The sequence below is a fragment of the Colletes gigas genome, unplaced genomic scaffold (genome assembly GCF_013123115.1).
Source record: "Colletes gigas isolate AHSC1104 unplaced genomic scaffold, ASM1312311v1 Colletes_gigas_Sc00038, whole genome shotgun sequence".
In the NCBI taxonomy this organism is placed as follows: domain Eukaryota; kingdom Metazoa; phylum Arthropoda; class Insecta; order Hymenoptera; family Colletidae; genus Colletes; species Colletes gigas.
In genome coordinates this window covers 1,669,560-1,697,044 of record NW_025106667.1, presented here as the reverse complement: position 1 = coordinate 1,697,044, position 27,485 = coordinate 1,669,560, and the positions used below count along the sequence as shown (strand labels likewise).

Below are 27,485 nucleotides of genomic sequence, written 5' to 3'. Positions count from 1 at the left end.
TTCTTTTCGAAGACCGCCGACGTGCAACTCCCGTGGCGAAACATTTCCAACTTCCAACGGCCCCCAAATTACGCGTACAATGCGATCAACGATGTAACGCGGGCGCCAGCCACGGGGAATTAATTGTCAGATCCAACACGGAGGGCGCAACGAAAATAAACTTCCGATCCAATCTTGGTGCGCGTCGCTAAAGCCACTTTCGTTATCGCGATTAAGTGGATACTAGAAGCCATGACGCTATCGCTCTGAAATCCCAGCCACGTTCACACGCGATGCATCCATTGTGTAATAAATATTCAACCACCGATATGTAGTATTAAAGCATTATTAACTACATCAAATACGTTCGTGTTAACCCCTTAACGCTCATATTTTTCGGGTTAACCAACAATGATCAGTTTTCTTTACTGGATTTGTTTCTAAAAATACGGTTTTTGTTAATTACAATGTTGTATCTAACGTATAATTTGAAGAAAAACAAATACTATCATCCCTTAAACCGTTGGATTAAACAAATATTGTTTTTCAAAGCAGTCAGAGTCGGGCATGAACGTTAAGGGGTTAATGGTGGTCTTTCCCAAACTATAAGAAAAAGTGTTCGACTCTGGTGAATAATTTCAAAGAATTATCCCAACCACGTTCACACGCGATGTATCCATTGTGTAATAAATACTCAACCACCAATATGTAGTATTAAAGTATTAATAACTATAAGAAAAAGTGTTGGACTCTGGGGAATAATTTGAAAGAATTTTGATATATCTTTGGGTATAAATGGGGGCCGGGGTGTGCTATGGAAGGTGTGGTTCCCGAAGAGTTGTGGGCTAGAAGGTCAGGCGGGGAGCCGGTGCAATAAAAAGAATGAAATATAGAGTCGAGGCGAAAAAGAGAGCGGTACCCATTCTCACTGGGATGGAGACGGGGGCGGGTGAAGGATGTAACGTGGTCGGATAACCACGGGATCCTATTTTTGCATCCAGATGGGGATCGCGTTACCGTGGGCCATTTTAGGAGCAACTATCTTTGCGCGGCGCCCAACGCCGCGACGCGACGCGACGCGACGCGACGCGTCTACGCCGGCCGGACTACATGCACCTCGACCAATCGCCGGGGACGTTACGCAAAGCCAGTCCAAACTGACCAAAATAAAACAGCTTCTAATGCTGTTTCTCTTTACCCTCTCTTCTCTTTCTCTCTTCTTTAAAACGAACGCTGTCCTATTGGGAAAATATTTGGAAATGTTTATTGCAAAAACATTTCCAGTTCAATCACCATTTGAAACCAACTCTGGATATTCATGGACATTCCTGGTAGACTATCCGCGACCTCATTGGATAATATTCGTTCTGCTTTATCGTGGTCGTTTCGTCGTTATTGTTTACGACGCCAAGCTGACGGCTCGCTTCCGTCACGATCAGCTGTTTCAAGACTACGAGGGACACACCATTCTATCGGAGAACGAACTCTCAAACTTCCCACTCTGGCTAGATCTTTTCAACGAATTTGTCGAGTTATTTTTAAGCCAACCGTCTTCTTTGATTCGACTATACACATAACGTCGAGGTGCGCGAGCTAGTGGGCCAACGTTGCCAAAACCAAGTCGATTAACCGTACTTCGGCCCTTTGTACAATCTAATAAACGTCCATTCAGTGGACAACAGGTAGACAAAAGACTTAAGATTTAAAATTCACTACAGATCGCCATTCTACAGGCGGAACTTTGAACGTTAATAACTTTTTAACAAAGCCTCGATCAACAAATTGCTATTCTTCATTTTCGTCTTATTTTGGTCTCTAGAATCTCCCATTAACTTTGTGGCGATGCTTTTCGCGTTCGCCGATAGAGGGCTACGCTCTCTCACAAGTATTCGACCGACCTATTCGTATATATACACTCCTTAACCGGCCATTCAATGTCGTGACGGTTAGGGTATTGTACGATGAAACTACTACTTTATTGTCATTATATTTTGAAATATCTGAGATGAATTCCACATTATTAGAGAAGTTTCGAAATTAACTTTAATAATAGATTTCCACAATGCTTATTTTAAAAATTTACCAAGAAATTTCTCAAACTTCGCCAAACGATTATAACGATTTTGTTGAAATATCTGGCGATGATTTAAATTCCACGTAACGCGAGATCGTGGTCTCGCTTTATTAATAATGATGATTTAGCAGCGTGCAACATCGTCGCGCGAAATAGCTGACTTTGTCACGACTAACGAATACGGCTTTGTTAGCTGCGTGTTGGGATGTTTTGTATGCGATTTCTCGCGGCCCACACGCGACCTGTATTCTTTTTAGATGCGATGCCACCGCTGGCACTCATCGAATTTGACTGACATTTGCGAGCCAAACTTGAGTACCGACTTTGCCAGACTGCGAGTCAATGTCGAACGAAATCAAGAAACTTTTACACACAAACTTTTCTTTTAGTATAGTAGTCGAACAGCGAGCTGTACCATGTATGCAACGATTTGTGCCATATGTAAACCTAAAAAGTATATGCGTCGATCTTTTGGCTAATCCTATAACATGGTCAGGCAAATTTTATTCATGACCAACGAATATAAATTTTAATTCGAAAAAATCTGTCTAACTGAAAATGGAACTAATTGCCGTTTGTAATTGCTTGTAAAGTAATTGCATCGATAAGATTATAAGTGGCGGAGTTTCAAGTATCATATAATCGTGAATCAGAGGCGAATAAGCGACTGATATTTTTGGGTCTGGCCGTGCCGAGTCTCTTTCGTCGAGTTCGCAACCAGCGACCTTCCGATAAAATTTAGACACGCCAAAATTGCTGGATAGTTCGCGAGGAAACAAACGAACGATTTTACAGGCTGTAGCATCTACGAAAACGCTTCGATGCGATGGACTGTTTGAAGTTACGCAATTCTGATATTTGTTTCTTCGTGCAAAGTTAAATTTAAATTTACGTATGATTCGTAATACCAGAGAAAATACAAGTATTTATATTATTTATTAAATTCCAGTTAATAGTGTATTTTTAAAAAACGACCAAGGCGCGGTTGGCCAAGCCATTGTTACAAAACCGTATTGAGTAGATTTCGGAATTTACAGTCGTAACTATAACCGTGACTCGTGGAAAATTACGTTACTTTCTTCGCGATTGTTCCCCACCAGTCTGCCCGTGGAGAAAAGTGCATTCGTTTACGATTCTTGCATTACCTTGAATCTCGCATGTAATATGTTGCACAATACTGTTCTCGACGAAAGAATTTCTCGGTCCCATTTCACGAAAGAATTGTAATGTAACTGTATTCTAAAGTTTATACAGTATACTATAATGTAAAAAAACTGTCACATAAATCTACAATTTATTTTTAAAAGTAAATTTATTCTTTTTTTATTAAAAAGTACAAGAATTTTGTCCACCGACGAGAATATTTAACCATTAGACTCGTGCCGTATTTTGGCGAAATGATTCATGGGAAACGACGCGAACGTTCTCGGTATTTCTTTCTTCAGTCACGCGACGAAAACAGAACTACATATTACTCCTTTTTTTCCTCCCAGTTGCCACGCATCGTTCCCTGGCAAGATTTCGATTTTTGCATGGAATCGCGCAACAAGTTCGACAAACATAAACAGGAGGAGGAGGGAGGGAACAAAACGGTATTTTCATTCCCGATTTCCTCGCTATTGGAACCTCTCCAAGCTCGTATTCCTCGGAATGCTCGCGTCCACTGTCATTTCACCGCGAATTACGCTCATCAATTCCCGTCGCTGAGAATAACGATCGTTGTGCGTTCTAGCGTTTTAACTCTGTTTAACGTGCAGCAATCCTTCGTTAAGAATGTTCTCAGAAGGGACTATCACGATTCTCTCCGCTGTTTCGTACTCTTTGACCGAACCCTCTGCGTTTCTCGTCCTTTTCGAAGCACTTACGAGCTGTCAGGTTGGTACGTGTTTCGTTTTCACCAACGAACATTACCGTTACAACTTGTGAGTTCAAAGCAAGTCGATTACTATTTTATCGCGACTGGGTTTCTTGTTCGATATTTTTAAATAATCAGTTTACAAAGGAAACCAAGGACTTGCGTCAAGAGCTGTTGCAACAATGGCGTTCAATCAGTTACGAACGTTAATAACTAAATTTGTCCATTTCTGGAGGAACTTTAAAATAGAAAAAAAACTATTTATTTAAGTTGGAAAATTAGAGGCTCGATTCGTTTCTTCAAATTTAACATACAGTTTTCTTGACTACTTAACACTAGATTGCCCAAGAAAGTCATTTTGACTGCTTTTTAATTTCAATTAGAAAAACAATTATGTATTTAATGACACAATTTCTTAGAATTTTGTGACTTTTTGTACAACATATAAATGCGTTTATTAATAATTGTAGTTACCTCCCCCCTCCTTCATTTCCAGTATATATATATATATATATATATTGCCTAAATTTTAAATAATCAAATGACTCTTATTATTGAATCGAGTAAATTTCTCATATGACCAGTTTGGCTCTGTATTGAAATAACAGTTTTCATTTTTTTTCGATTACCAACACATGATAAATTGTCGATTTGGGCGTATACTTGATAAATTGCAGTTTCTCAATAAGCTAAAGTAGTACTTGATATTCGAATCTTTATGCAGTGATACTTGTTCTAACAAGTTGTTAAATTCATAATATTAAAAATTAATTTTAAACAAATTTCTTTACACATTAGTTGTTCTTTCACATTGCAGTCATTTTGACTGCGTTTGGGCAATATAGGTATATACTAAGTTTCAGTCTTTCTAGTGTTAAGAAGATTTTCAATTGTTTATAGTTAGAAAATCGATGTATAGTGGTGTCTGTACGTTGTTTTGGCGCGCATCGTGAGTACACTCCCACGCTTCGAATGAAGTTGAATTACAATCTATACGAAATTTTCGCGACGCAAAATCCAAAAATCGACACAACGGCGTCATCATGTTTCGACATTTTAGAAGTTAAATTTACATCTTTTTGTCAAATAAGAGGTGGGTTTACTGTTTTTCGAATTTGAATACAAGACTCGGCAGGACCTGATATGATATTTACTTTTACTAATCGATAGGCGATCGTCGTCGATCTTTACTTCCGAGGCGACGAGCGTCGCAAAGAGGTGGGAGGAGGGGATGCGTGGAAAGTGTGTCTGGCCGGATTTAGAAGCCGTATTTCCCCTCCGTTCCCCTGTCGTTGTGTTCGCGTCAGCCCTGGCGAACGAGTGCAAGAATCCACGGGCCAATGACAGATATCCCGTGGGCCAAACGATGGACGGAAGAGAGGCGAGCACGACCAAGACACAAGAGCGCGACGATTTTGACAGCTGCGTGTTAGCGTGTTTGGTTTTTAGGCGCAAGGGCCACCCTGGTCGGGGAGGGCGACCCTTAGGAGCGTTTACGGGCGCGTGCAGGAATTTTCGAAACGCTCTGGCGTCGAACGACGTGGAAAACTATCTTTAGAGCTCACGCAGGGGCGGTGCTCTCGCTCGAAAATAGAATATTCGTCGAGGGGATATTCTCCGCTAAGAAATCCGGAGGGATCTCGATTTATTTTCTACCTCGACGCGAAAACGAAAAAACGACCGTCGAGCGAACCGGGAAAAATAACATTCACCGAGACGTCGCGCCGACGATATTTCGGAATTTGCTGAACCGGGCGAAATTCGATAGCTCGCCCGACTACTTGAAATATTACAAAACCAATACTAACAATTAACGATACAGAGTTCCTTCCAAGATTGAAAATTAACAGTATTTGAAGCTTTTCGATTTTCACTTGTAAAGCATCGCCAAAACTGACCTCTCTGCTGACTGGTGATCTGTTGTCGAGTGACATGTCGTTGTTCGGTTCTCTGTTGAATGTATTGCTGTTGTTGCGTGGTCGTTTGCTGCTGCTGCTGCTGCTGCTGCTGCATCGTCTGTTGCTGCTGCTGCTGCTGTTGCTGTTGCTGAGACACTTGTCGCTTCATATTGGATCAACGGAGAAATCCAACTCGTGTGGGTCGATTAAATCGATCGTTTGTTCGTCGTCGACGTTCGGGGATCTCAGAAACGGGCCCCCAAAAGATCGGTCTTTTCCCTTTATTTCTTGTTTTTCGTCACCCGAGAATTACTTGGTCGTCGAAACTTCCCCGTGTGGTGCACTCACTGGGCACTCAACAACAACAAAATGATCGGTGAAAAGAACGAGTAAAATCCTCGTGTGGCTGTCACTCGCGATAAAATATTTTACTCGATTCGGAGTAATCGATAATCCTCTTTTTCTCGGTTTCTCTCGTGGCTGAAACTGCTTGCTCGCTTTCTCTTTTTCTTCTTTCGTCTGTGCTGCCTCGAGACCGCGGCTCACTCCAGTCGGCAGAAGTCAAGTCATCATCAAAAATCTTGTCCCCGAGACTCTTTAAACCAAGACGTCGGTCGAATGCGAATTGCCGGCTGATGCCGTCTCGGAAAACGAACACGGCCTTCCACGAGGACGTGCCACTACGTGGTGGGGGCCTCCACCAGAGGGTGGGGAGACTTGGAGCGTCCCGACGCTCAAAAACGAGTCGAAATTTTTCACACCCTCCTCCCTACGAACACTAATCCTTCCAATCAAAATCGTCCCTCCCACCACCCCCATTTCTCTCTTTTTCACTTTCGTTCCCTGTCTCTTTCTCGCTAAAAAGGAAAGTCTCTTAAATAAAAATAAATAATTTTTTTCCTCCAAATCTCTTTAAACGGGTACATTTAAACATTATTTACGCATCAAGTTGTTAAAAGTCATTGAACCTATAGCCTAAAAAATTATTTATACGAGAGTCTGTTTAAAAACTCCTAAGCAAACCTTTTTCATCCCCCGATATTAAGATATTCTGGATTTTTCGTGCTCAAGGTCAATGTTGTGATGCATCATTGTACTTGTCACTTCAGGTTTGCATCATGACGATGAAAATACGTAATCTCGTTTCTTGAAATTTCGAAAATCATAGCCGTGCAAAAATGTATTTCTTAATATAAAAAGTACCAAGGTATTGCTTTACAAGGTGTCAGTATCGATAGAGCAACCGAAAAAGAGGGGTGATTCTGCATAATCCGGTATAGCTATTGGAAAGTTTTCTTGGAATTTAGTCGTTTGCCGAAGAAATTGACGTTTACTTTGTACTCAAAGCGTTAAAATCACATTTTTGCTTGTATGTTCATCGAATTAGTCATATTATATTTTTGTGATAACACGTCCGAAGAATATGAATAACTTCTAATTGGGGCTACTATATGTATATTCAAATTTACCTTAAAATTTATATCCCATTATTAGTGTTGCGATCCTATCGTATAATTTTTCCCCGAAGTCGAATAGAATTTCAAGTTACGAAGAATTAAATTTATCTCACTGTTATGCGATGAAAAATGTAACGAAAATAGAAGGCAGATTCAACCGGTCACTGAAATAACGCGTTACGAATGAGCAAACTTCTGTGGGTTCGTAACAACCGAATTCGATCAATGGATGAAACAAAAAGTTGGAGAACGTTTGCCCGCGGAAGGCCAGAGAGTCGTACGAGTTCCAAGGCAGTGTCTCGAATCGAAACTGATTGAATGTAACAAGGCGGGCCCCCTTTACTTATTATTTTACGAGTCCTTCTCTCGTTACTGTTCCTTGCGTACAGTGAAAAACACGTGCGAATCACAAGCCAATCTCGCATCCGACCGAGTCGAATTCTCAGCCAGGTGACTTGTAGTACCTTTGCTCGGTTGCTTGTTATTCGAATCGAGCGATGATTCGAACCCGTAACTCGGAGCGGAGCCGCAAGTCGACGCGCGCGCGGCTCACGCAGCGTTCTCGCGCTCACTGACAGCCGCCCACGCATCTACGCACTCTTTGCCCCCCCTCTTCTTCTTAAACCGTCCGCGGCAGCCCCTTCCTCAAGCTCTTCCTCCCCCCTCCCCGCCCCTTCGCAGCATTCGCGGTGGAGACACGTAGTCGCGAGAGCAGTCGTGTCTCCCGTCAGCCTTATCCCCCTTTTTTTACGTTTCATTTAGCCTTTTTGCTTCAATTTTCCTTCCAGCGACGCGCTCTTTCTCTCTCGCGACGTTTCCGTGGCTCTGTTCGCCAACGGAACTGGGTCAATCGCCATTTCTTTCAACCCCCCCCGACACCTTGACCATTCTTTCAATTTCAATTATAACAATGCTTCCTAATTTTATTTATTTCTTTGTTTCTTATGGCAATCCTTTGACGTACGATTTAATTTCAAATAATTTTTCTAACCTATACTATTTAATTTTGTTTAAAGAAGAAAGAATAGATTTGTTTTACGAATACCCCGTGAATGTAGAAATGTATTACAATGTCTGGCCGAAACAGTTAACTGGCGCCACGTTTAAACAATCAGCTTTGTAACATGTTCGATGTAACGACCGACCCCGTGCCCGATAAATTACACAATCATCGGGCGACCAACGTCCCGAGCAGACGACGAAGGTCAAAGTGTTCGATGTTTCTGATGACCGGCTGACTTTTCGTTCCACGATAAATTAAAACGTGACAATGAAACGATTTATCGTCGAACAGGCAACGTACGTGCCAGACGCGCCATTAGCATCTGAACGTTTTCGCTCGCAAACCAAATTTATTGCCATAAATGTCACTTCCATTAACTCCACCTCTTTTCAGAGCACTGATTCTTTAAGGGGTCTGGTTAAAATCGAATTTTAACACAAAAACGAGTTCTTATTACGAATATTTTGCAGAATTATTTGACAATTTTGAAAAAAACGGATCGTCAATGCCTAATAAATATAATAGTAAAGATAACTGTAAATTTTCAAAGCAATTGATTAATTAGAACTGGTGTAATGCTGCACACCGTTTTGTAAAACATAGTTCCGAGAAAAATGCATTTAACGCGCTACAGGACGCAGATACACGTCATCGTCACTGAGACCTTTCGCATAATGTTTTTAAGGCTTCAAACTATTATTTAAGCCAAAAAAAAAAAAAATAATCGAATTTTTCAATATTCTAGAGTTACCAGACCCCTCAAGAAGAGATTAAAATTGTAAAATATCGAAGGGACTAATTTATTTTCAATAGTTGTTTCGCACGATGTGTAGAAAAATCCTGCCCAACCGTTATCGTTCCGTGTCTGGACGAATCGGAGCGAAACAGACGGTAGTCGCAGGCATTTACGATGTGCACATACGGTGCACCGTGCAGCTACGCACGAGATATATGCAACACGCGTTGCAATTTTAATCCTGGCTAATGTCTGTATCAACGTGGATCGACATCGACGTCCAACTCGACAATTTTACAGTTATTTGTTCGAACTTTCAAATTTGTTCACGCAGCCGCGCAACCGTGTAATTCAGACATTACGCCAGTCCAGAATCGTATTCGCTGTACAATGGCTTTGGTTTCGAGTTACGAGGTAAGAGAGGCACACGCGTATACGGGAGCATGCGAAAACTCGGCCTTTTGCCGCTAAAACTTTCGCAATCACGACAGAATCTACTCACGTTCGTTCATCGCGTGCTTACCACGCATATACGAGTCTCCAAAGTCGCTTTGGAGATACCATGTCGACTTTTCCTCTAATTTGAATATGTTGTACTCTTTAATGATATATAAACGTCAATGTTCAACGTGGTGGCTGGTATTAAAAATTTGTATTTATTAAGCAAACTGTGTCATACAGTTTGTTGCTCCAATTATAAATTTTGCTGTAAGCGAAGTATCTTATTTTGCTTGTTGCGCTTGACGCAATAGTTGAAAATATAAGCAGAAGGAGGTATCAAAAAATACCATGTACCAAGTAGAACGGATTGCCAGATTGCATTCAAAGAAATTATTCGAGGTAGAAGTATTTTTAATCATTGTATCAACAACGAAAATATCCTCCACAATTTTAAATTCCATTTCTACGAAACAATGACTGTTAAATATTATTTTTAGAAGAGTTTTCTGCGGTACGATCAGTGAATCAATGATATTTGATCGCGATATTTCGAGGCATATTTTCGTTATGAAACTGCTAGTTTTAAAGTAGCGTTCGCCAACCTTGAAAGATATAAAAGCTAGTGTATTCGTTGTATTATTCAATTTACATTTTTATACTTTACAAATAGTTTTTTCCTGTTTCTTTATGTTAATGAATTTAATATTTTGTCTGCACAAACATTGTTCATCCGTGACAAACTATAGAAAATTTTTCACCCCATAAATGTATGACTATTACAGTCTCTAAAGATAATTTTAATGTTCTTCAAAACGACAGTTGCTTGAATTAAAATTAATTCTTGGGGCGCAAAGGATTAAAAAAAATACTAATATCCGTGTAATAGAGAATAGAGAAGCAAGATAGGAGTAATATCTGGTAAGATTCGCGTCCGTGGATCGATAACACCGGTCTCTGGCGATCTTCGAAAGATGGGTCACTCGTGAATCACCGTGGTCCGCCAAGGTAGCGCATAGCGACGCGTCTATTTCGAGGGCCCGAGGGATACTCGACGTGAAGTGGCGAAAAGGGGTGCGTGGTCTATGATTCAACGTCCGCCTCGAAGCTTACCAGAAACCCGTGTGCGTTCAACACACGCTTTCCGTGTGTATAAACTGCCAAGATTCGACGAGGATACCCACCTGGGGCACACGCATCTACATCGAATGCTATTTTCGCGGACGAGTGCGAGTAATCGTCCGAAGGACCCTGAATGTGGGTTACCAAACCTCTCCGAAAATCCCTTGTCTTCGGTTCGAAATTAAAGATCGAGATTAATCAACGCGACAGACCACCGATGCCAGCACTGTTTCATACTCGTTTAACGCTTCGAAGCCAACGCGTTGCTTCACGCCTGCGAATTTCTTCTAATCCAATTTATTAACAATGTTGATAGATTCAAATAATGATACTACCTGCGCGTCGCGGTTTCAACCAATTATTTTTAGATTCCTGTAATTGATACTCTATTTGTATCGAGTAGGTGAAGGATCGCCTACAAGCGCTGTAAAAGCGTTTCAGCTTTTCAGAGGCGTACGATGATACATTTTGTGTCATCGAAATATGTTTAATGATCGGTATTTTCTGTTACACTGTCGTAGCAATAAAAGCTTGGTTAATTTTCAGTTCAGAAAGGCAAATGTCATCTAAACATCCACGTAGAAAAATACTAATTACACCTCAAAACTATTCAAGTTTCGTTCGAATTCTTTTTCAATACAACGGTATATCGAACTTGATCCCATCTGTAGTGGTAATTATAAGCGAATCGACTTACCGGTGTTCTTTGGCTTGACGTTGGACAGCGCGGGCGTGAAGTATTCGCGATCGAAGGAAAAATCAGAGGCATCGCGAAACGAACCGTTCGCCTCGAAATCGGAATACTCGAGCCGTCGCGATATTGGATTTCTGGCTGTTATCTCTGCGCATTCTTCCGTCGCATTTTGCTCGTCCAGATAGCTGCCACCTGCGTAACTAAAACGAACAACATCTCGATGAGTCGTTGCTTCGTTACACTCTACGACAGAGTAAGGAAGGTTCGTTTCATTTCATTCGTACGTATCAGTAAGGGCAGTCTGAAAATCTATGCATACAAAGAGCTGAATTTGTAATGTTTGATAAACGCAAAATTACAATAATTTGTAAGTGTGCTATCTTTTTGTCCCGGACTGTAATTTCTCGATCGATCGAAACGCGTACCTGTGATCCGCGCACGGATCGAACTCGAACGACGACGAACGTTGACGATTCGTTAGACTCGGTTTCACGTCGTTCTCTTGCGGCAGAAACAGATCCCTGAGCGCCACGTACTTCGGTGGACTCTCGATCGTCCTCTCGCCGATATTTTGATCTCGATAAGTACCGTAAAACGGCGACGGTACACCTGAAATCAACGTACCCTTTCAAACCATGCAACTCAAGTTGCATAGACCTCCCTGTATACATACAGGGTGTTCGGCCACCTCTAGCAAAAATCTTAATGAGCGATAGTAGAGGCCAAAATAAGACAAAAATCAAGAATACCAATTTGTTGATGGAAGCTTCGTTAAAAAGTTATTAACGTTTAAAGTGCCGCCCGTCCTGAATTTTTTTCTCGAAAATGCGCAAGATTTCGGGGGTATGTCTATTCACCAAAAATGGCTGTAATTGAACCCCTACAACCGAAAATAATTTTTCCACAACGATTTGCAATTTTTTAATTTTCTCGAATAATTTCACACCTTCTCTATTTTTTTTCTCGAAAGTGGGCAGGATTTCGTGGGTATGTCTAATGATAAAAACTGATTGTAATTGATCCCCGCAACCGAAAATAATTTTTCCAGAACGATTTGAAATTTTTGAATTTAATTGTTAATAACTTTTTAACGAAGCTTCCATCAACAAATTGGTATTCTTGATTTTTGTCTTATTTTGGCCTCTAGAATCCGCCATTAAAATTTTTACCAGGGGTGGCCGAACACCCTGTATAATGGCGATAGAAAAGTTTCCGACACGCTGAAACCATTTGACAAATGCGTTACAAAAAAAGATCAAGGAATAATTTGCCGAAAGAACGATTCTGTAATCCGAATACCTATGACGCGATTTTCTGAAAAAAAAAAGAGAAGAGAGGAAATTGTACCGAGATCTTTAACAATCGCAACCGCTTGTTTTTCTCCCGTTTATTCTTGGATGGTCGACTCATTTTCCATCGCATTCCGGGATTACCTTACCGTCTATTTTCATACCGCATCATCCAACAGCCGTTCATCGTGCATGGGAACATTCGAGCATTTCATCCCTCCAAAAATATTAATCTACGCTTAAAAATACATTACAGGTACTCCGCGCGAAGCACATAAGTCTGATGCTCGAATAATAAGATGTGGAAATTGATTTTACCGATAGTTAAATGTTTCTCGAACATCAGAGGTATTAAATTTCATTTGACCAAATATACGTGATCCCGCGATGAGAATGATTAAGGAAAAGCCCAATCAAGATCCCCACACGGCGTGCATAGAGGGGCGCGAGTGTTGGTGTTAGTAACCCCGAATGTTAATTGCGCTCCACATATTTCTTTTTCTCCTCCAAAAATAAGTGACTGCCTAAAATACGTATGACTAATCGTGCAACAAGAGCAAGGTGGAACAATGCTTTCGATACGTTATTGCGGCATTGAACGTCCCGTTTATTCCTAACGCTTTATTTTTCCCTTCTTACGTCACACCGTTCGCCAAGAAAAAGAAACGAGACACGTATCGCAATAACGCTCTCGAAAGTCGTTGTTTTCATCTTGTAAACAACAGCAAAATTAACCGTTTCACCCTTTATACACGAAGTTGGACAAATTTTATACGGAAGCAACGAATACAAATTTTAGATTCGTCTGCAAATCGTGAATTTTCACAAATAAAATGTAAACGTGAGTTCGTTTAAAAATTGATTAAAAATTGGTATTTGTTATCGTAATAAAAGTTGCCCGCTTCTGCTTATACTACAGCATGCTGATACTACGTTAACCTACCCCATTCTACACCATTACCAGCGTTGCTTTGCTCCAGCGAGTGAAAATTGTACCGCGCGTGCGCGACAAGTTGGCTAGCTGGACAATTCAGGGAGTTTGCTCCGCCTTTTAGAGTGGGGGAACCAATCAGAGCCGCGTTCCTTACACTAGCCAACTTGTCGCGGATGCATAGTACTATCGGCAGAGAACAATCAGCTACAGAATAGAGAACAGAGAGTGAGAGAGGGAGAATGGGGAATAAAGGGGTTGAAGAAAATAATTCGTCACACCATAGTACCCAAGTATTTTTTTTGTATTGCAGAGGAAGCACACGTTTATTTACACAATATATCAATAAATTGTTGCTGCGACGAATGACAGTGTAGATAACAATTTCTGATCGTCTTCGATCGTCTTCTTCCGTTTTATTATCTCTACAAGCGATGAAGCTTTCAATCAAGGATACACCTGACAAGCCAATATCAGAGAACGAAACCTTCTTCTGCGGCTACCCGCAGTTTTCCCCTAACAGTAAATAAAATTCTCTTGCTCGCGTTCAGCTTAACCAAGTGACTAGCATCGTTTCGAACAGAATCACGGCGGCGGTGGTAATTTTAGATCGCGAGTAACTCTCGAAATTTCCACGAAACTATTCGGTGGGAAAGACACTGGAGCATTCAGCGTCAGCTTCTCGCTGGTCTTCCGAATCTCGTCAAAAATTACCGCGACTCTGATCTATGACGGGACAGGCGACAAAAAAAAATGAAAAAAAGAAAAAGGATATAGGAAAGAATATTTATAAATACGTATGCTACGTGCTCGACAAGAGAATAGAGAAGTAAGAGTGGATAAAGAAGATAGAGATGAAAGGAAGTAGATAGAAACAGAGAAAAACGACCGACTAAAAAGCGTTTTCAAATCGTTCAACGGTAACAACGACAGAAAAAATGCATTCGAAGAAGCCCACTACGCGCTCATCAAAACAAGTAAAGAGCTTTTCACCAGCTTTTCCGAATTTTCCTCGACTTCTCACTATTTCGGTCATCGATGACTAGTTCTCCTCGCCCCCGTCGCAAAATCATTTTCATATACAAAATGCAGAAAAAAATCGTTAAGAATTAATACTTTGTTTTTTTTTTTGTTTTTTTTTTGTTTTTTTTTTTTGTATTTTTGTATTTCGTTGTCTCTGGTCGTTTTCAACGCGAGCTTACCATTTAAGCCGAACTTTGTTTGTATCCGTCGTTCTTTTGTTTTGTTTATTTCTATCGATTATCGACCGGAAGCTGTTCGTTGTATCGATTTTCTTTTTCTTACGATAAGATCAATGACACGAAACGAAGGCGAATTATGATTGTTACGGCCGATCAAAGTTAGAGGCTCAATGTTCCACCACCTTTGTATTAGCTGCGTTTTTCTTTTAAATCCCTCCTCGACCATTATTAAATAGGCGCGTATACTGATCGTCTGTTACCTGGCACTTGCAAAGTGGCAGAAGTCACTGTCGAACCTAAGCTATTCGTCGCAGTGCACGCGTAAGTGCCAGCGTCCTCTGCAACAAAAAGATATTCGATTAACCAAAATCTCATTTTTTCCTATAAATATACATAACGATAGCTTTCGAGTAGAATTAATTACGCGTGTACCTGGAAAGGCTCGCACAATGGTGAGACGACAAACACCGTTTCGATAATGGATTTCGTAGCTCGTAGAATTCTCGACGATCCGACCGTCCTTGGACCAAAGGATGTTGGGCTGCGGTTCAGCTTGTACGATACACTCGAATCTTGCTGTTTGTCCGCTCACCACCGCGATATCTCTCAGAGGCTGAAATTCCCGGTAATAATTTTTAATATAAATTGTAGTAAGTAATATAAATTATCTATAAAATCGCTACATATAAATAAACTACAAATTCTAGTATAAGGTGAAGTTGCTGTTGGAAAAAGAAATTTCGTTCAAAATTAATTAGTTTGGGGAAAAAGAAATCCATTATTTTTCACCTAGATGGCTCTAGTGACGTACAGGGAGATTCTCGAGGCCAAAATAAGACGAAAATCAAGAGTACCAATTTGTTGATGGAGGCTTCGTTAAAAAGTTATTAACAATTAAATTAAAAAATTTCAAGTCATTCACGAAAAAATTATTTTCAATTGCAGGGGTCAATTACAATCATTTTTGGTGAATACACATACCCCTGAAATCCTAAGCACTTTCGAGAAAAAAATTCGAGTAGGTGCCTAAATTTTTCGGCGAAAAACAAAATTTCAAATCGTTTAAAAAAAATTATTTTTGGTTACAGGGGTCACTTAAATTCATTTTTGGTCATTACACATACCCTTGAAATCCTACCCACTTTCGAGAAAAAAATTCGAGAAGGTGTGAAATTTTTTGACAAAATTAAAAAATTTTAAATCGTTCTAAAAAAGTTATTTTTAGCTGCAGGGGTCGATTATAAGTATTTTTGGTCGATAGACATACCCCCGAAATCTTACGCACTTTCGAGAAAAAAATTCCTAATCGAAAATATAATGTATGGCCAGAAATGTCTGCCCGAATTTTCATGCGAATCTTTAAAACGTCATAACTTCTGAACGGATTGGCCGATTTTAATGTTTGAAACGGCAGTCGACGCGTATTTTGGCACAGAATATGTAGATATACTAAAAATATTCGAAAGGTTGTTCCTTAACTCGGTAAAATGAGAAAAACCCCATAAAAATTGCCCAATTTTCAAACAGCCATAACTCCCACAATAGTGAATATATTATGATGAAACTTTTTTCTGAAGTAGAGCTTATGGGTACCTACAAAAAAGTATTAGACAACTTTTCTGTAGGGCGTGAAACAAATTGATTAAAAATGAAAAACGAATGTTTAAGGAAAATCGACAGGGGGTAGTGTTGACATTTTTCAAGGAAAATGAAAGGTTTCAAATCATTCTGAAAAAATTATTTTCGGTTGCTAGGGTCAATTACAATCATTTTTGGTCATTAGACATACCCTCGAAATCCTAACCACTTTCTAGAAAAAAATTTGAGAATGTGTGACATTTTTCGGCGAAAATCAAAAATTTGAAATCGTTTAAAAAAAATTATTTTCGTTTGCGGGGGTCAATTACAATCATTTTTTGTTAATAAACATACCCTCAAAATCCTAACCATTTTCGAGAAAAAAATTCGAGAAGGTGTGAAATTTTTCGGCGAAAATTCAAAAATTTCGAATCATTCTAAAAAAATTATTCTTGGTTGCAGGGGTCAATTGCAATCATTTTTGGTGAATAGAGATACCCCCAAAATCCTACGCACTTGTGAGAAAAAAATTTGTATAGGTGGAGAAATTTGATTAATAATTTTGTTAATAACTTTTTAACGAAGCCTTGATCAACAAATTGGTATTTTTGATTTTCGAGTTATTAATCGAACGGCAACAAATTATAAAACAAAAACGGTAGATATTTGAACATGAAAATAATGGATTTGTTTTTCCCCAACGTAATATTTTCAAGAATATTTAATTAAAAATAAATTACCGTGATGAATAGAGGAGCCTTTTTCGGTAGTATTTCGAGGTAAGGCTGAATCACTTCTTTGCTCGAAGCCACTCCATTGGTGGTTGGCCACGGTGATCCTAGAATAATCAGCTCGATTTAACCCGAGTAATCTCAATCGAACGACAGCGATACACTCGACAGCATAGAAATCTGTACTTCTCGTTGCGAGAATAATTCGAAAGCCATTGCGTAGCAACACACAAGCAATGGCAATTCAGTTGGGGGAAAAATGGAGGTGGACGGAAGCATTGGAAAGCCGAAACTCAAAGAAACAGAGGTCTGGCAGAAAGAATACGGGATAAACGTTGAACTTTCCAGAAGAAACGAAGCAGTTTTTAACAGAGCGGAGCAAGGTAAAACAGAGAGGAACGAAGCAACACTGAAACTCTTTCAAATAAACATCCTTCTTAAACCTTTCGTTTCTTCATGCTTCTTCCGAACGCTTTATCAGCAGAAAAGATATTCCTGCAGTGAAATCAAACAATAGTCTAGGCTCCCAAATAAGTAAGCTTTCAATGTTCTAAACAATTAAGAATTATTTAGAATATTTCCCATGGTTCCTGAATCACAACTCGAGCAAAATCATTGAAAAATTTGGAGAAGGTGAAAGCGAGTGCGTGCAGTGGCGGAAATTGGGTGCAGCTAAGGCGAAAGTAGTTTCGAAGTGGATGGCTCCGGGCAGATAGAGGCGAATAAACAAACGCGTATCGAGGCAGAAGCAGGCCAGTACCTGCGGAATCGACGTTGCTGGGTGGTCCTGTGGCACTACTGTATCTTGGGGAGAGGCTCGGTAAGCTTGGACTCAAGGAAAGCGGACTGGGCGTCGTGTGGTCCCATCTTGACGGCGATGGCGAACATGGTATGACGAGGCTTGGCGCCACCATCGCGTTCCCGCCATCGGTATGCCTTTTTCTCGCGTTTCGGATGTCTTCCGCTTCCGAGAACTCGCTCTCCGACGTTGGCTCCCACTTGACCGTCTTCGAGGTGCCGAATTTGCTCGCCGGTTTCCCTTGTCGGCCCGACGACGTCGTGCTGCTGGCTCTCTTCGCGAAACCGTTCTCTTTCCTCGTGGTGAACTCGTGGACGATCGGAACCTCGATGTCGCTGGATCGTCTCTGGCCCTGAATGGTCCTGTTCGTGCTGGTCACCGTCTTCTTGCCCTCGCCGGGCAACACGATCCCAAACTCGTACCCAAAGTCGTATTTGAAGTATATCAGGCCGGTGTCCGGATCGATTTGCTTCGTTCCTGTGTTCGTCATTGTATTCTTACTTTGTATAGTCCTTTCTCATTATTTTTAACGAAGATGCTATTTTTACTCCCTGTACTCGCTGCTGTCAAATTTCTTTTCATTTAGTCCCCGTTTTGTTTAGAAAAGGTGCACACCGATAGGCTACGTAGATCGTTTTGACAATGAGATATCTGGTTGCTAATCGTATTTTGGCACCTACATAACTATACATAACTTTTTCTTTAATATTCTTAAAGTCTCAAAACGAGTGTGTGAGCCTGTGAAGAGTAAGGGTGACCCGAACTTCTCCGAGAGATTCTATTTGCGACGTGCAAAAGTAAATAAAACGTAAAACGTAAAACCGCCTAAGCGTCTAGGTAAGAATAGAGCAGTAACGTAGCGGTATAATGGCGGCCGAATATTAATGGCGTTTACGGTGATTCGATAAACGAATTAGTGGATAAACGATTACCGTGTTCCGAGACTCGAGATTCCTCTCTGTAAGTTCGGGGCTCGTCACCGTCGCTGGCTCGATTGTCGACCGGATGCTTCAGGATCGGCTTGCCCTGCTTCATATCCGACTGGATGTCGTTGACGAATCTCTCGGTTTTCGACTTGAAGCTGCTGGTCATGTCGCTCATGTGACGCGACGCGACGTCTGCGGATGTTTCAGATTGTTCGTGTTACGGGAGAAGAGAGCTTGCCAGCGATTTTTTAGCAGGCCAGGGAAGTATGTGTATGTGTGTGAGAGACGGAGAATTGTAATGAAAAGCCGATGATGCGTAGCGATAATTTAAACGAAAGGTAACCAAGAGTTTAGAAGACGAGCAAAGGTAATATCCAAAGTATCTACATATTACGGTAATGACTCTTAAAATGAGCTCTAATGATTCTATGTTATTTTAAGAATCATTACTGTATATGTACGTCTTTCTCTCAGTAAAACTGTTTTACGTTTACAGATAGCAAATTCTTCCTGGCATTATTTTTACAATCTAGTAAACATTCTATACAGTTACTCACAAAATGAGCATATACTTAAGTTGGTAATGATGATTGCCGGAAAACTAAACAAAAACAGAATATATACTTTATTTGGATATTTCAGCAGTTAATTCTTTACTTTCGGGAATGTCTGTTTTTGTTTATTTTGTCGCCAATCGTTATTACCAATTAAGTAACTGTAATTGACAAATAATTCAGTTACGTCCCCCCCTAGACACTAGCCACGTCGATCGATTCTCTTTGATTTTGTTCGATTTTACGTTAGAAAAGCACCCTGCGTCAACAAATAAGCGTACGTAAAGAAAGAGATTGACGTGGTTCTTACGATTGGCGGCCTTTCTCACGTCGCTCCTCGAAACGTATCCAAACTCGGGCGGCGAGCCAGGCTTGAGCACTTCGTCCCGCTTGGACGTCGTGATATCCCTCTGCAGTTTCGTCCGAGAATCTATTAGCTTTCTCGTTCTACTTTCGTCTCTGAGCTGCGTCATCGAGGTCTGTTTCTTCAGTACCGGCGGTCCTGTGTCGAACTCCATCGGCGACACGACGTGTTCTTGTCTGACGGGTGCGCTGGATGACCTGGGCGACTTGACAGCCGGTGGCTGAACCTTTCTGTAGCGCGGCTCCTCCTTGTCGCTGTCGGATGGCGTCCATTTTGGTCTGATTCTGGTGTCGATGTCGCTCTCGTAGTCCGATTCTCTGAACTGGCCCTGCACAAACTTCTTGGGCATAGGCACCTTGAACCGAGACTTTTGCTTTTGAGCATCGAAGCTGGAAAAATCAGCAGCCGTCTTTTTATTGTCGGCAAACTTGATCACGCGACTGGTTTGCTCGACGGTGACGATCCTCCGGCTGTTCTCCGTCGATTCGTCCATCCTGACCGTCTTCTTGGTCTCCGTGCCGATCGCGTTGTGATACGGTGGCCCGGAACGAGCCTCGTAATAGGTTGTCCGGGGCTGCGGGGGTGCGTACGCCATTTCCGGCGGCGAACCGGGTAGAAGAACCGTCTTGGGTTTCGACGCGACGCTCTTCTTCTCGAGCTCCTTCGTTCTCTGAGCTCCGCGCGTCGATATCTCTTCGATCGGCGGCGTGGGCAGCTCCTTCGACGCTGGCTTTCCTATCGCTAGAAAATAGTTCCCTCGGGTGACCTCGATCTCATCAACGGACCAACGGGCCAGCGAGACGAAGAAAGCGGACCACCACACACCCCCGAGGCAACCGGTTTCACGCGACGCAGAGCTCTCCTTTTAATTATCTCCCGCGTTTTCATTTCTTTTTTTTGCTTACAGGTGTCTTTGTGGATTCTGAACGAAGGTGAAACCAGCGTGATAGCGACGAGCAGAATAGAGAGCAAGCGATGAAAACGAAGAAGAAGAAGAAGAAGAAGAAGAAGAGGGTTGTTAGCCACGGGGCCAAGGGGGGTTGGGGAAGGAGAACCGGAGAAAAAGCTGGGGAAACTCAAGTACGTACTTCGAGTGGCCGAGAAGAAAAGAGAGAAGCAAGCGAAGCAGGAAGAGAGGAGAACTTGTCTTGCGAGGTAAACAACGAGAAGGGAAGAAAGCTTGCCAGGAGGACTACTTGTTGTAAGCTGGAAAAAAGTTGTCAAAGAATGAGAGACCCATCGATGTATCGGCTGGTCGATTATGTTACACCGACCCCCCTTGGAAACAATTTTTAATTTTACTGTATTCGATAAAATATTCTTTTCTAGAAAAAAAAATTATAATTCAAATATTAAATTCTTTTTTTAGGGATAAAGTGACTAGATGATCCTCTAACTATTTTGACGGTGCTTTCTTTCCGCTTAAAATCTCCTTTTCGATCTTGTTCCCGAATTTAAAAGTCGTACAACTAAAATGTCTATATATTGGGATTCGTAAATACCTGGACCAGCGAGATGGGGTTTCACGGGTCTGAAAGACTGATCGTCGCTTTCGTAACCTCGTGGCTTCCAAAGTGCCGGTATTCTGCCGTCGTAATCGCTCTCGTAGTCGCTTTCACGGAATTCGCCCTTCACGAATTTCGAAGGACTCGGAGAGGGCGGCAGGATCTTCTTCGCCGTTTCGAATTTCTTTTGCGTTTGATCCGTGGCATAAACAGTTTCCTAAAAGTTCAACGAAAATTAGGATACTTTTTAACTTCGCTCGTCTCTAAACTGACATCAAAAACATATAATTTACCCTCGATTGGTACATAGATACGCGTATAATCTTTCTTTCAAACTTCTCTATGCAAATTTACCATTATTTTACTTGTAATCATCCAAAAGAGAGTACACTGTATTACCAACCGAGGGTTAAAAAATATACAACATGGTGTTAAAACACAAAAAGAAACCATACTATCTAAAGCAACTTCAACCTTAAACAAAACAAATACAAGCCTTCACACCGTAGGTTAAAAAATAACATGAATTTACTGATTTTGTAAATCAGTAACACCTCCAGTCCTTTACGAACACCTGAAAAGATTTGTAAATTCATGCCTAAAACTTGTAAAAAACACACTATAGCAGCACTCTAGCCGCTAAGATCTCTTCTCCCTGGAAACTAATCTGGCCTGCGTGCAGAAAAAGCGATGCAGACACACGGTCAGCTCTCGAACCTTCGTAGACATGAATCTGGATGGTGAGGTGCCGGAGGAAGCATAACTCTTCTCGACGAAGGTGCTACGTTGCTGAACCGGTTGCTTCACGGCGGGCGTCACGGATGGCGCAAACGATTGCATCTGTTCCTGCTGCTGCTGCTGATGCTGATGATGACTTCCGTAGCTCTTGGTTTCGAAGAATTCCGATCGGTTCTCGGAGTAAGACGAACGTGACTCCATGTGAGACGTAGTGGACGAGGAGGATTCGTGTTTACCAAAGCTTTTCTGCATGGACGAGATGGAGCTTCTCTGTTGGAAAGGTTCGTCGGTGTCTGCCATGTAACCACTCTCCTGCTGGAACGTTTTCACCTTGAACTTTGGAGATTCTGGCTTCTTGACTGGTTGAACGTAAATCGGAGGAGAGCCGGGTTTCAATTCCACCGGCGCAGGTGGTACGACCTGATGATACGTCTGTTGTTTCGTCTCCTTCTCTTGCCTCTTCAGGGTAGTAGTGGTCTTCTTGGAAAATTTCTCCTGCTCTTTGGTGATCACTGACTTGGATGAACCGCCGGATTCCGGAGGAACCTCGAATTTCGAGGGAGGAAGAGGCTCTGGCTCGGTGGACTTTGGTCTGGTCGGTTGCTTGGGCACCGGAGCTTGGACCCTCCGATAACGCGGCTCTTCGTTGTCGCTTTCGTACGGTCTCCACTTTGGTTTCATGTGACCGTCCATATCCGACTCGTAGTCGCTTTCCATGCCAAAGGATCCTTTCACGAACTTGGTGGGCGTGGGTGGAGGAGCTACCTTTGGCTTGGTGGCCGGTGAAGTCGGAGTTGCCTTGAACGGAAACGGTTCCAAAGGTTCTGGAGGAGCTGATTGCTTGGCTGGTAGCGGTGGTGGAGTAATTCTAACATCTTTCGGTGGCAATGCGGGTGGTTCGTCCCTTTTGGGAGACGAAGGTATAGTTCTGACACCGCCTGGTGGAATCTTGGCTGGTTGGTGATGCTCCAAACTCACTTCCACGTGCTTTTCCACCTTCGTCTCTCTCATTGGTGCTGGGATGTAACCGATTTCTGGAGGTGGACCCGGCTCGAGGATAATCTGATCGATCGGTGCTGGTTTCTTGGGCGTCTCGACGCTTCTGACCAAACTCGGGGCTTTCAAATCGTCCATCCAGCGACTCTTGGAATTGAACTGCTCGATCTTCTCCGACACTTCTGACTTTTTGGTATCGGACTCGCTGCTGTACTTCTCGTACAGAGACTTCTCTTCGATCTTGTTCACCGTGTGATCCACCTTGATCGTTTCGGCGTTGTAAATGATGGGTTGAATTTTTGGGGGCGACGGGGCTCTAGTAACGATTCTCTCTGTCGCTTCTTGCTTGGTGCTCCAGGAACGTCTCTCCAAACTGCTCGATGACTCGCTGATCTTCTTGATTCTGCCTTCCGGGGACTCTTCAACTTCTCGTTTTAACTCTTTGGAGGAGGTTTTGTACTCCTCGGGAGGTGTCTGCCACTCGTGCTTGAATTTGGTGGTGGTGTCCTCCTGCGGGGGCCAAGATTTCCTGCTGGAATCGGCGCACTTCTTCGCCCAGGACTTCTCCATCGCCAAAGCGTCGGCCGACGGCCTGGGCGAGGCAGATCGTAAAATCTCCTGATGACTGGAGGCGGCAGAGTGACACCTGTACTCGGAGAGATCGGTGGACACGTGGGATCTCGTTTCCACGTCCGAGGACGAGGACCATGGTCTGCTAGGAGAGACTGGCCTGAACGCTGCTGCGTGATCCTTCTTCTCGTTTACGTCCTTCTTCACACAAACCTCCTCCACTATCTCTTTCTTATCGAGCTGGAAGGGCGGAGGTGGCATGGAAAACGTTGGCGCGAATTTCGGGGTTTCGATTACTTTCGGGGAGGGCGAGGGGAAGATTTTGACACCGCCGATCGGCGCATCGATGGGAGACAGGGTCTTTTCGAAGGATTCCTGAAGTTGCTTCGCTTTGATCGACACGTCAGGGCGTTTTTTTTTTATCTCCTCGGGCTTTGGCATGTAACCGATCTCCGGTGGTGGTTCTGGTACCAGGTTGAACCCACCCATCACCACCTCGGAACTCTCCGATCGAGTCTCCATTTTCGACATCATCGACGACGTGGATCCCGAGGTGATCGTCTCCTCCGTCACTGTCTTCTTAGTCTCTACAGGTTTGTAAGATTCGTAAGGGAAGTCGAACAATTTGTTGTCCACGCCTCGAGACGGGCCACTCCCTTGTTCCAGTTTCGTGAAGATCTCGTGAACAGCCTTCTTGGTAGTTTGTAGCTCCGGAGGTCTGGGCTCTGGCTTCTTCACCTCCTGGAACGTGGTCGATCGTTCGTAGTTCTTCGTCAGTTTGCCAACCTTCACTTCGTGGCCGTCAGTGTCGTCCACCAATCTGATCATCTCTTTCGGACGCTTTGGCCCCGTCTCGGTTTCCTTCGTCATCGATTCGAAGAAGCTCAGAGCGTCTTTCTTGGCTATCGTCGACGTCTCGATGTTCTCGTTCGCGATCACTGATTTCTCTTCGAAGACCGTAGCTTTCGGTTCAACGACCTTCCTCTCTTCGCGAATCACTTCCTTCGTTGTTGTTTTTTCTTCTTTCTTCGGCTCTAGCACCGACGGTGTCTGATGTTCCAGCTTCATGTGGAATTTCTGTTCGGATTTAGTCTCCGTCTGATGGGACTCGACGGTCGATGAGATCTTTTCCGATCGAGACATCTGCATTTCCGGCTCTCCGATCTTCTCTATCGTGCGGGTCGTTTCAGACATCGACGAGGATGTCACGCTCGGTGGCAGTTTTATCACGGTGCTTGGATGGATCGTTTTCGTCAGTAATTCGCTTGTCTGTTTCATGGAAGAGTCTTCGCCCTTCTTTTCCTCGGACTAAGTAAATACGAATACAGAAATTTATGCTCCGTGATAAAAATTATTCTTAACCGCGTTTACTGGAAATTCCATTATTTTAGTTTCTATCGAGATTTTTAGAAATTAGAAATTACACGCTGATAAACCTGTTTTCTTATTGGAAGATCTAGAAATTTTCTTTAAAACTTCTTAAGACTGATTTTGCATAATTGCTAGTTCTGAAAATATATTTTGTTACATTTTATTTCACTAAAAATTTAAATTCTATATATTCAAGTTATTCGATATATGTAGTGATAATTATTAATTATGAAAAATAGTATCTGTGGCAAGAAAATGGTTACCTGAGTGATTTTCTTGTCCTGCATGTTCTCGTAAATGACGGTTTTGTGAACCTCGACCATCGTGTCCGGCGTTGGCTCGAAAACCGCGAAGTCGGCTATGCTTTGGGCTTCCCCGCCAGCGTTCGTTGCCCTAACCATGTACTTTCCAGCATGATCCTTGTTAGCTAAACGGATGTACGATAGTATGTTTTTATTCACCAAAAATAATTTTTTCAGAATGATTTAAAATTTTGTAATTTCGATAATCAACGATCGAGCTAATATAAACATACCTTTGTCGATGATCAGCATGTAACAATTGCCTTGTTGCTTAATTCTGAATTCAGGAGGACGTTCCTTGATCGGGATGTCGTCCTTGAACCAGGTAACGGTGGGTTCCGGGGTTCCTGTGATTTCTACTTCCATGTTAACGCGATCTCCGCGCTTCACAACTTGAGCCTGGAGTCTTCTACCGAACACTGGTGGGAATATCGTTTCTGCAATTTATTAAAAAATAGTTTCATTGTTGGAATTCGCGGGTCAGGCGGTTTTAAGAAACAAGTGGAACGCCATTTTACTTTTGACAACAAGATCGGCCGTGCTGCTGGCAGATCCAACGTCGTTGCTCGCGGTGCAAGTGTATCTTCCTGCGTCTTTCACGTTAACGTTCTTCAGTTCGAGACGAACATGATTATGAGCGTAACTTAGAACCATTCCATCTTTCGTCTTCAGTTCTTGCCCGTTCTTTGACCAGCTGATCGAAGGCTGAGGGTAGCCTACGAAAGATATAATAAATAATTGTAAAGTTATGTTACTGTACGACAAAATATTCTGCCGAGAGTACAATTGCTCGTGCAGCTGCAAATATTTTATAAGCGACCGTTTTATGATTTAATGACAGGGAGGCGTGCTTGCCAAAAACGAATGTCATCCACCTTTACTGAAACATTTTAACGTTTTAAAGTAAAATATTCCAAGAGTTCATTGACTAGGGATGTAATATAATGTTACAAAACAAAAATTGTTTTTTGCAATTATATATTGTTCAGAGAGGTGGTGGGGGGTTGGAATTTGTGAAGGACATCAATATTTTTGCTATCTTACCATCAATGATTCCTTCAAAGACAATGTCGGTGTCCTGATCTACGATCATGCCTGTGATCGGTGACACGAATCTTGGCGCGGTTGATTTCCTGGTTGGTTTTGGTATCTGTGCAGTTTTCATGTCTCTTTTGATTCCTTCCTCGTCCTGAGATACGACCACCGTCTTTTCTTGTCGAATTTCGCCTGGTTGGTCCTGTATGATCTTCTCGTGTTCTTCCACTTTGTACGACTGTACAGCATTACGATAAGATACAATATAAATATATACATATATGTTCGATGAAACTTGAATATTGTACCTGGACAACGGGGGGTGCTTCATTTTCCGACGCGGATTGCTCGGTGCTGTGAACGGTGGTTTTCACGCAAACGCTGGTGGGTTCCTGTCCAGACTTGGACGTGGTCGAGGACATCATCGACGAGATATACTCCTTTTTCGTGGTGGTGTGCGTGGTGGAGGATTCCGTGATGGTCTGGGACATCTTGGTCATCGTTTCGTTCTCACCCCCGAGCGCGGCCATTTTCTCCGCGCAGAACTGCTTCTCGCTACTACTTGCCGCGTGCATTTCCTCGCTTGGTAATCTTTCGACTAGCTCGAACACCCTCTCCTCAACCTTATTTTCTTCCTTTGGCCAGCCACCTGACAGTGATCAATCGAGTTATCAATAGACCGATGACTACCTTCTGCTCCGTAGCCTTCGAATTTTTATTCGTCATAACTATACGACCAGGAAGCCCCGAATTTAATAATACAAACGGTACACACGAGGCATACCTTTTATAAGCGCCCTGATCTAATCGTTTCAAAGGGGAGAAGTGAGTGGCAAGGCTGAAACTAGGTGATCACTTCAACTATATCTTCTGTTCTCCTTTTAGTAGAATATTTAAAATAAAAATAAATATCGATCGTCTCGAATGATCGTGATATTAAAAAAACCATCAGCTTTGATATTAATAGACCACCATTTTTTACTCGAATCGAAACGGAAATTCTAGACGATTTCCGTCTTCCACGATTATAAAATATGAGAGACAGTATTTCGATCGAAATAGCAGCATGTAACTATGCCATTTATCACGAATTCTATATTCCGCGGCGATCGAAAGAAGTGACACTCTTTGGCTGGTCACCAAATTTTCTGCATTCGAAACGAGAATTCGTCCCGACGCGAAAATCTGGACCGCGAAATTCGTGATGATTTGTCCCAAATTCGCGAGCGAATCGCGAAACGTTCGACACGAATTCTACTGGGAAGCTAACGCGATCCCTGAACTTCACGGGACGCGAGAAACCGTAAAAGTTAAGTTTGGAAGCGGTATCGGGGTGCC

The 27,485-nt window shown here is 42.3% G+C and overlaps 2 protein-coding genes across 3 annotated transcripts in view; both read right to left on the bottom strand.

The window, feature by feature from the left end:
* LOC122402643 (titin) overlaps positions 1-6,492 on the bottom strand; it is a 96,710-nt gene extending 90,218 nt beyond the window's left edge. Inside the window, exon 1 of one of the 2 annotated variants that reach the window (XM_043405603.1) lies at positions 5,807-6,492. In XM_043405603.1, coding sequence (XP_043261538.1) covers positions 5,807-5,975 — 169 coding nt within the window. In that variant the 5' untranslated portion in view covers positions 5,976-6,492. The remainder of the gene's footprint in view (positions 1-5,806) is intronic. The other variant, XM_043405601.1, reaches the window with a different exon arrangement.
* An 8,054-nt stretch (positions 6,493-14,546) lies between these two features.
* LOC122402644 overlaps positions 14,547-27,485 on the bottom strand; it is a 53,985-nt gene continuing 41,046 nt past the window's right edge. Inside the window, exons 39-52 of the mRNA XM_043405604.1 lie at positions 26,456-26,796; positions 26,157-26,385; positions 25,631-25,828; positions 25,346-25,549; positions 25,074-25,237; positions 21,853-24,747; positions 21,133-21,352; positions 20,059-20,371; positions 19,577-20,019; positions 18,719-18,904; positions 17,748-18,263; positions 16,997-17,094; positions 15,111-15,291; positions 14,547-15,016 (exon numbers count right to left, since the gene is read on the bottom strand). Of these exons, the coding sequence (XP_043261539.1) occupies positions 14,907-15,016; positions 15,111-15,291; positions 16,997-17,094; positions 17,748-18,263; positions 18,719-18,904; positions 19,577-20,019; positions 20,059-20,371; positions 21,133-21,352; positions 21,853-24,747; positions 25,074-25,237; positions 25,346-25,549; positions 25,631-25,828; positions 26,157-26,385; positions 26,456-26,796 (6,098 nt within the window). The 3' untranslated portion in view covers positions 14,547-14,906. The remainder of the gene's footprint in view (positions 15,017-15,110; positions 15,292-16,996; positions 17,095-17,747; positions 18,264-18,718; positions 18,905-19,576; positions 20,020-20,058; positions 20,372-21,132; positions 21,353-21,852; positions 24,748-25,073; positions 25,238-25,345; positions 25,550-25,630; positions 25,829-26,156; positions 26,386-26,455; positions 26,797-27,485) is intronic.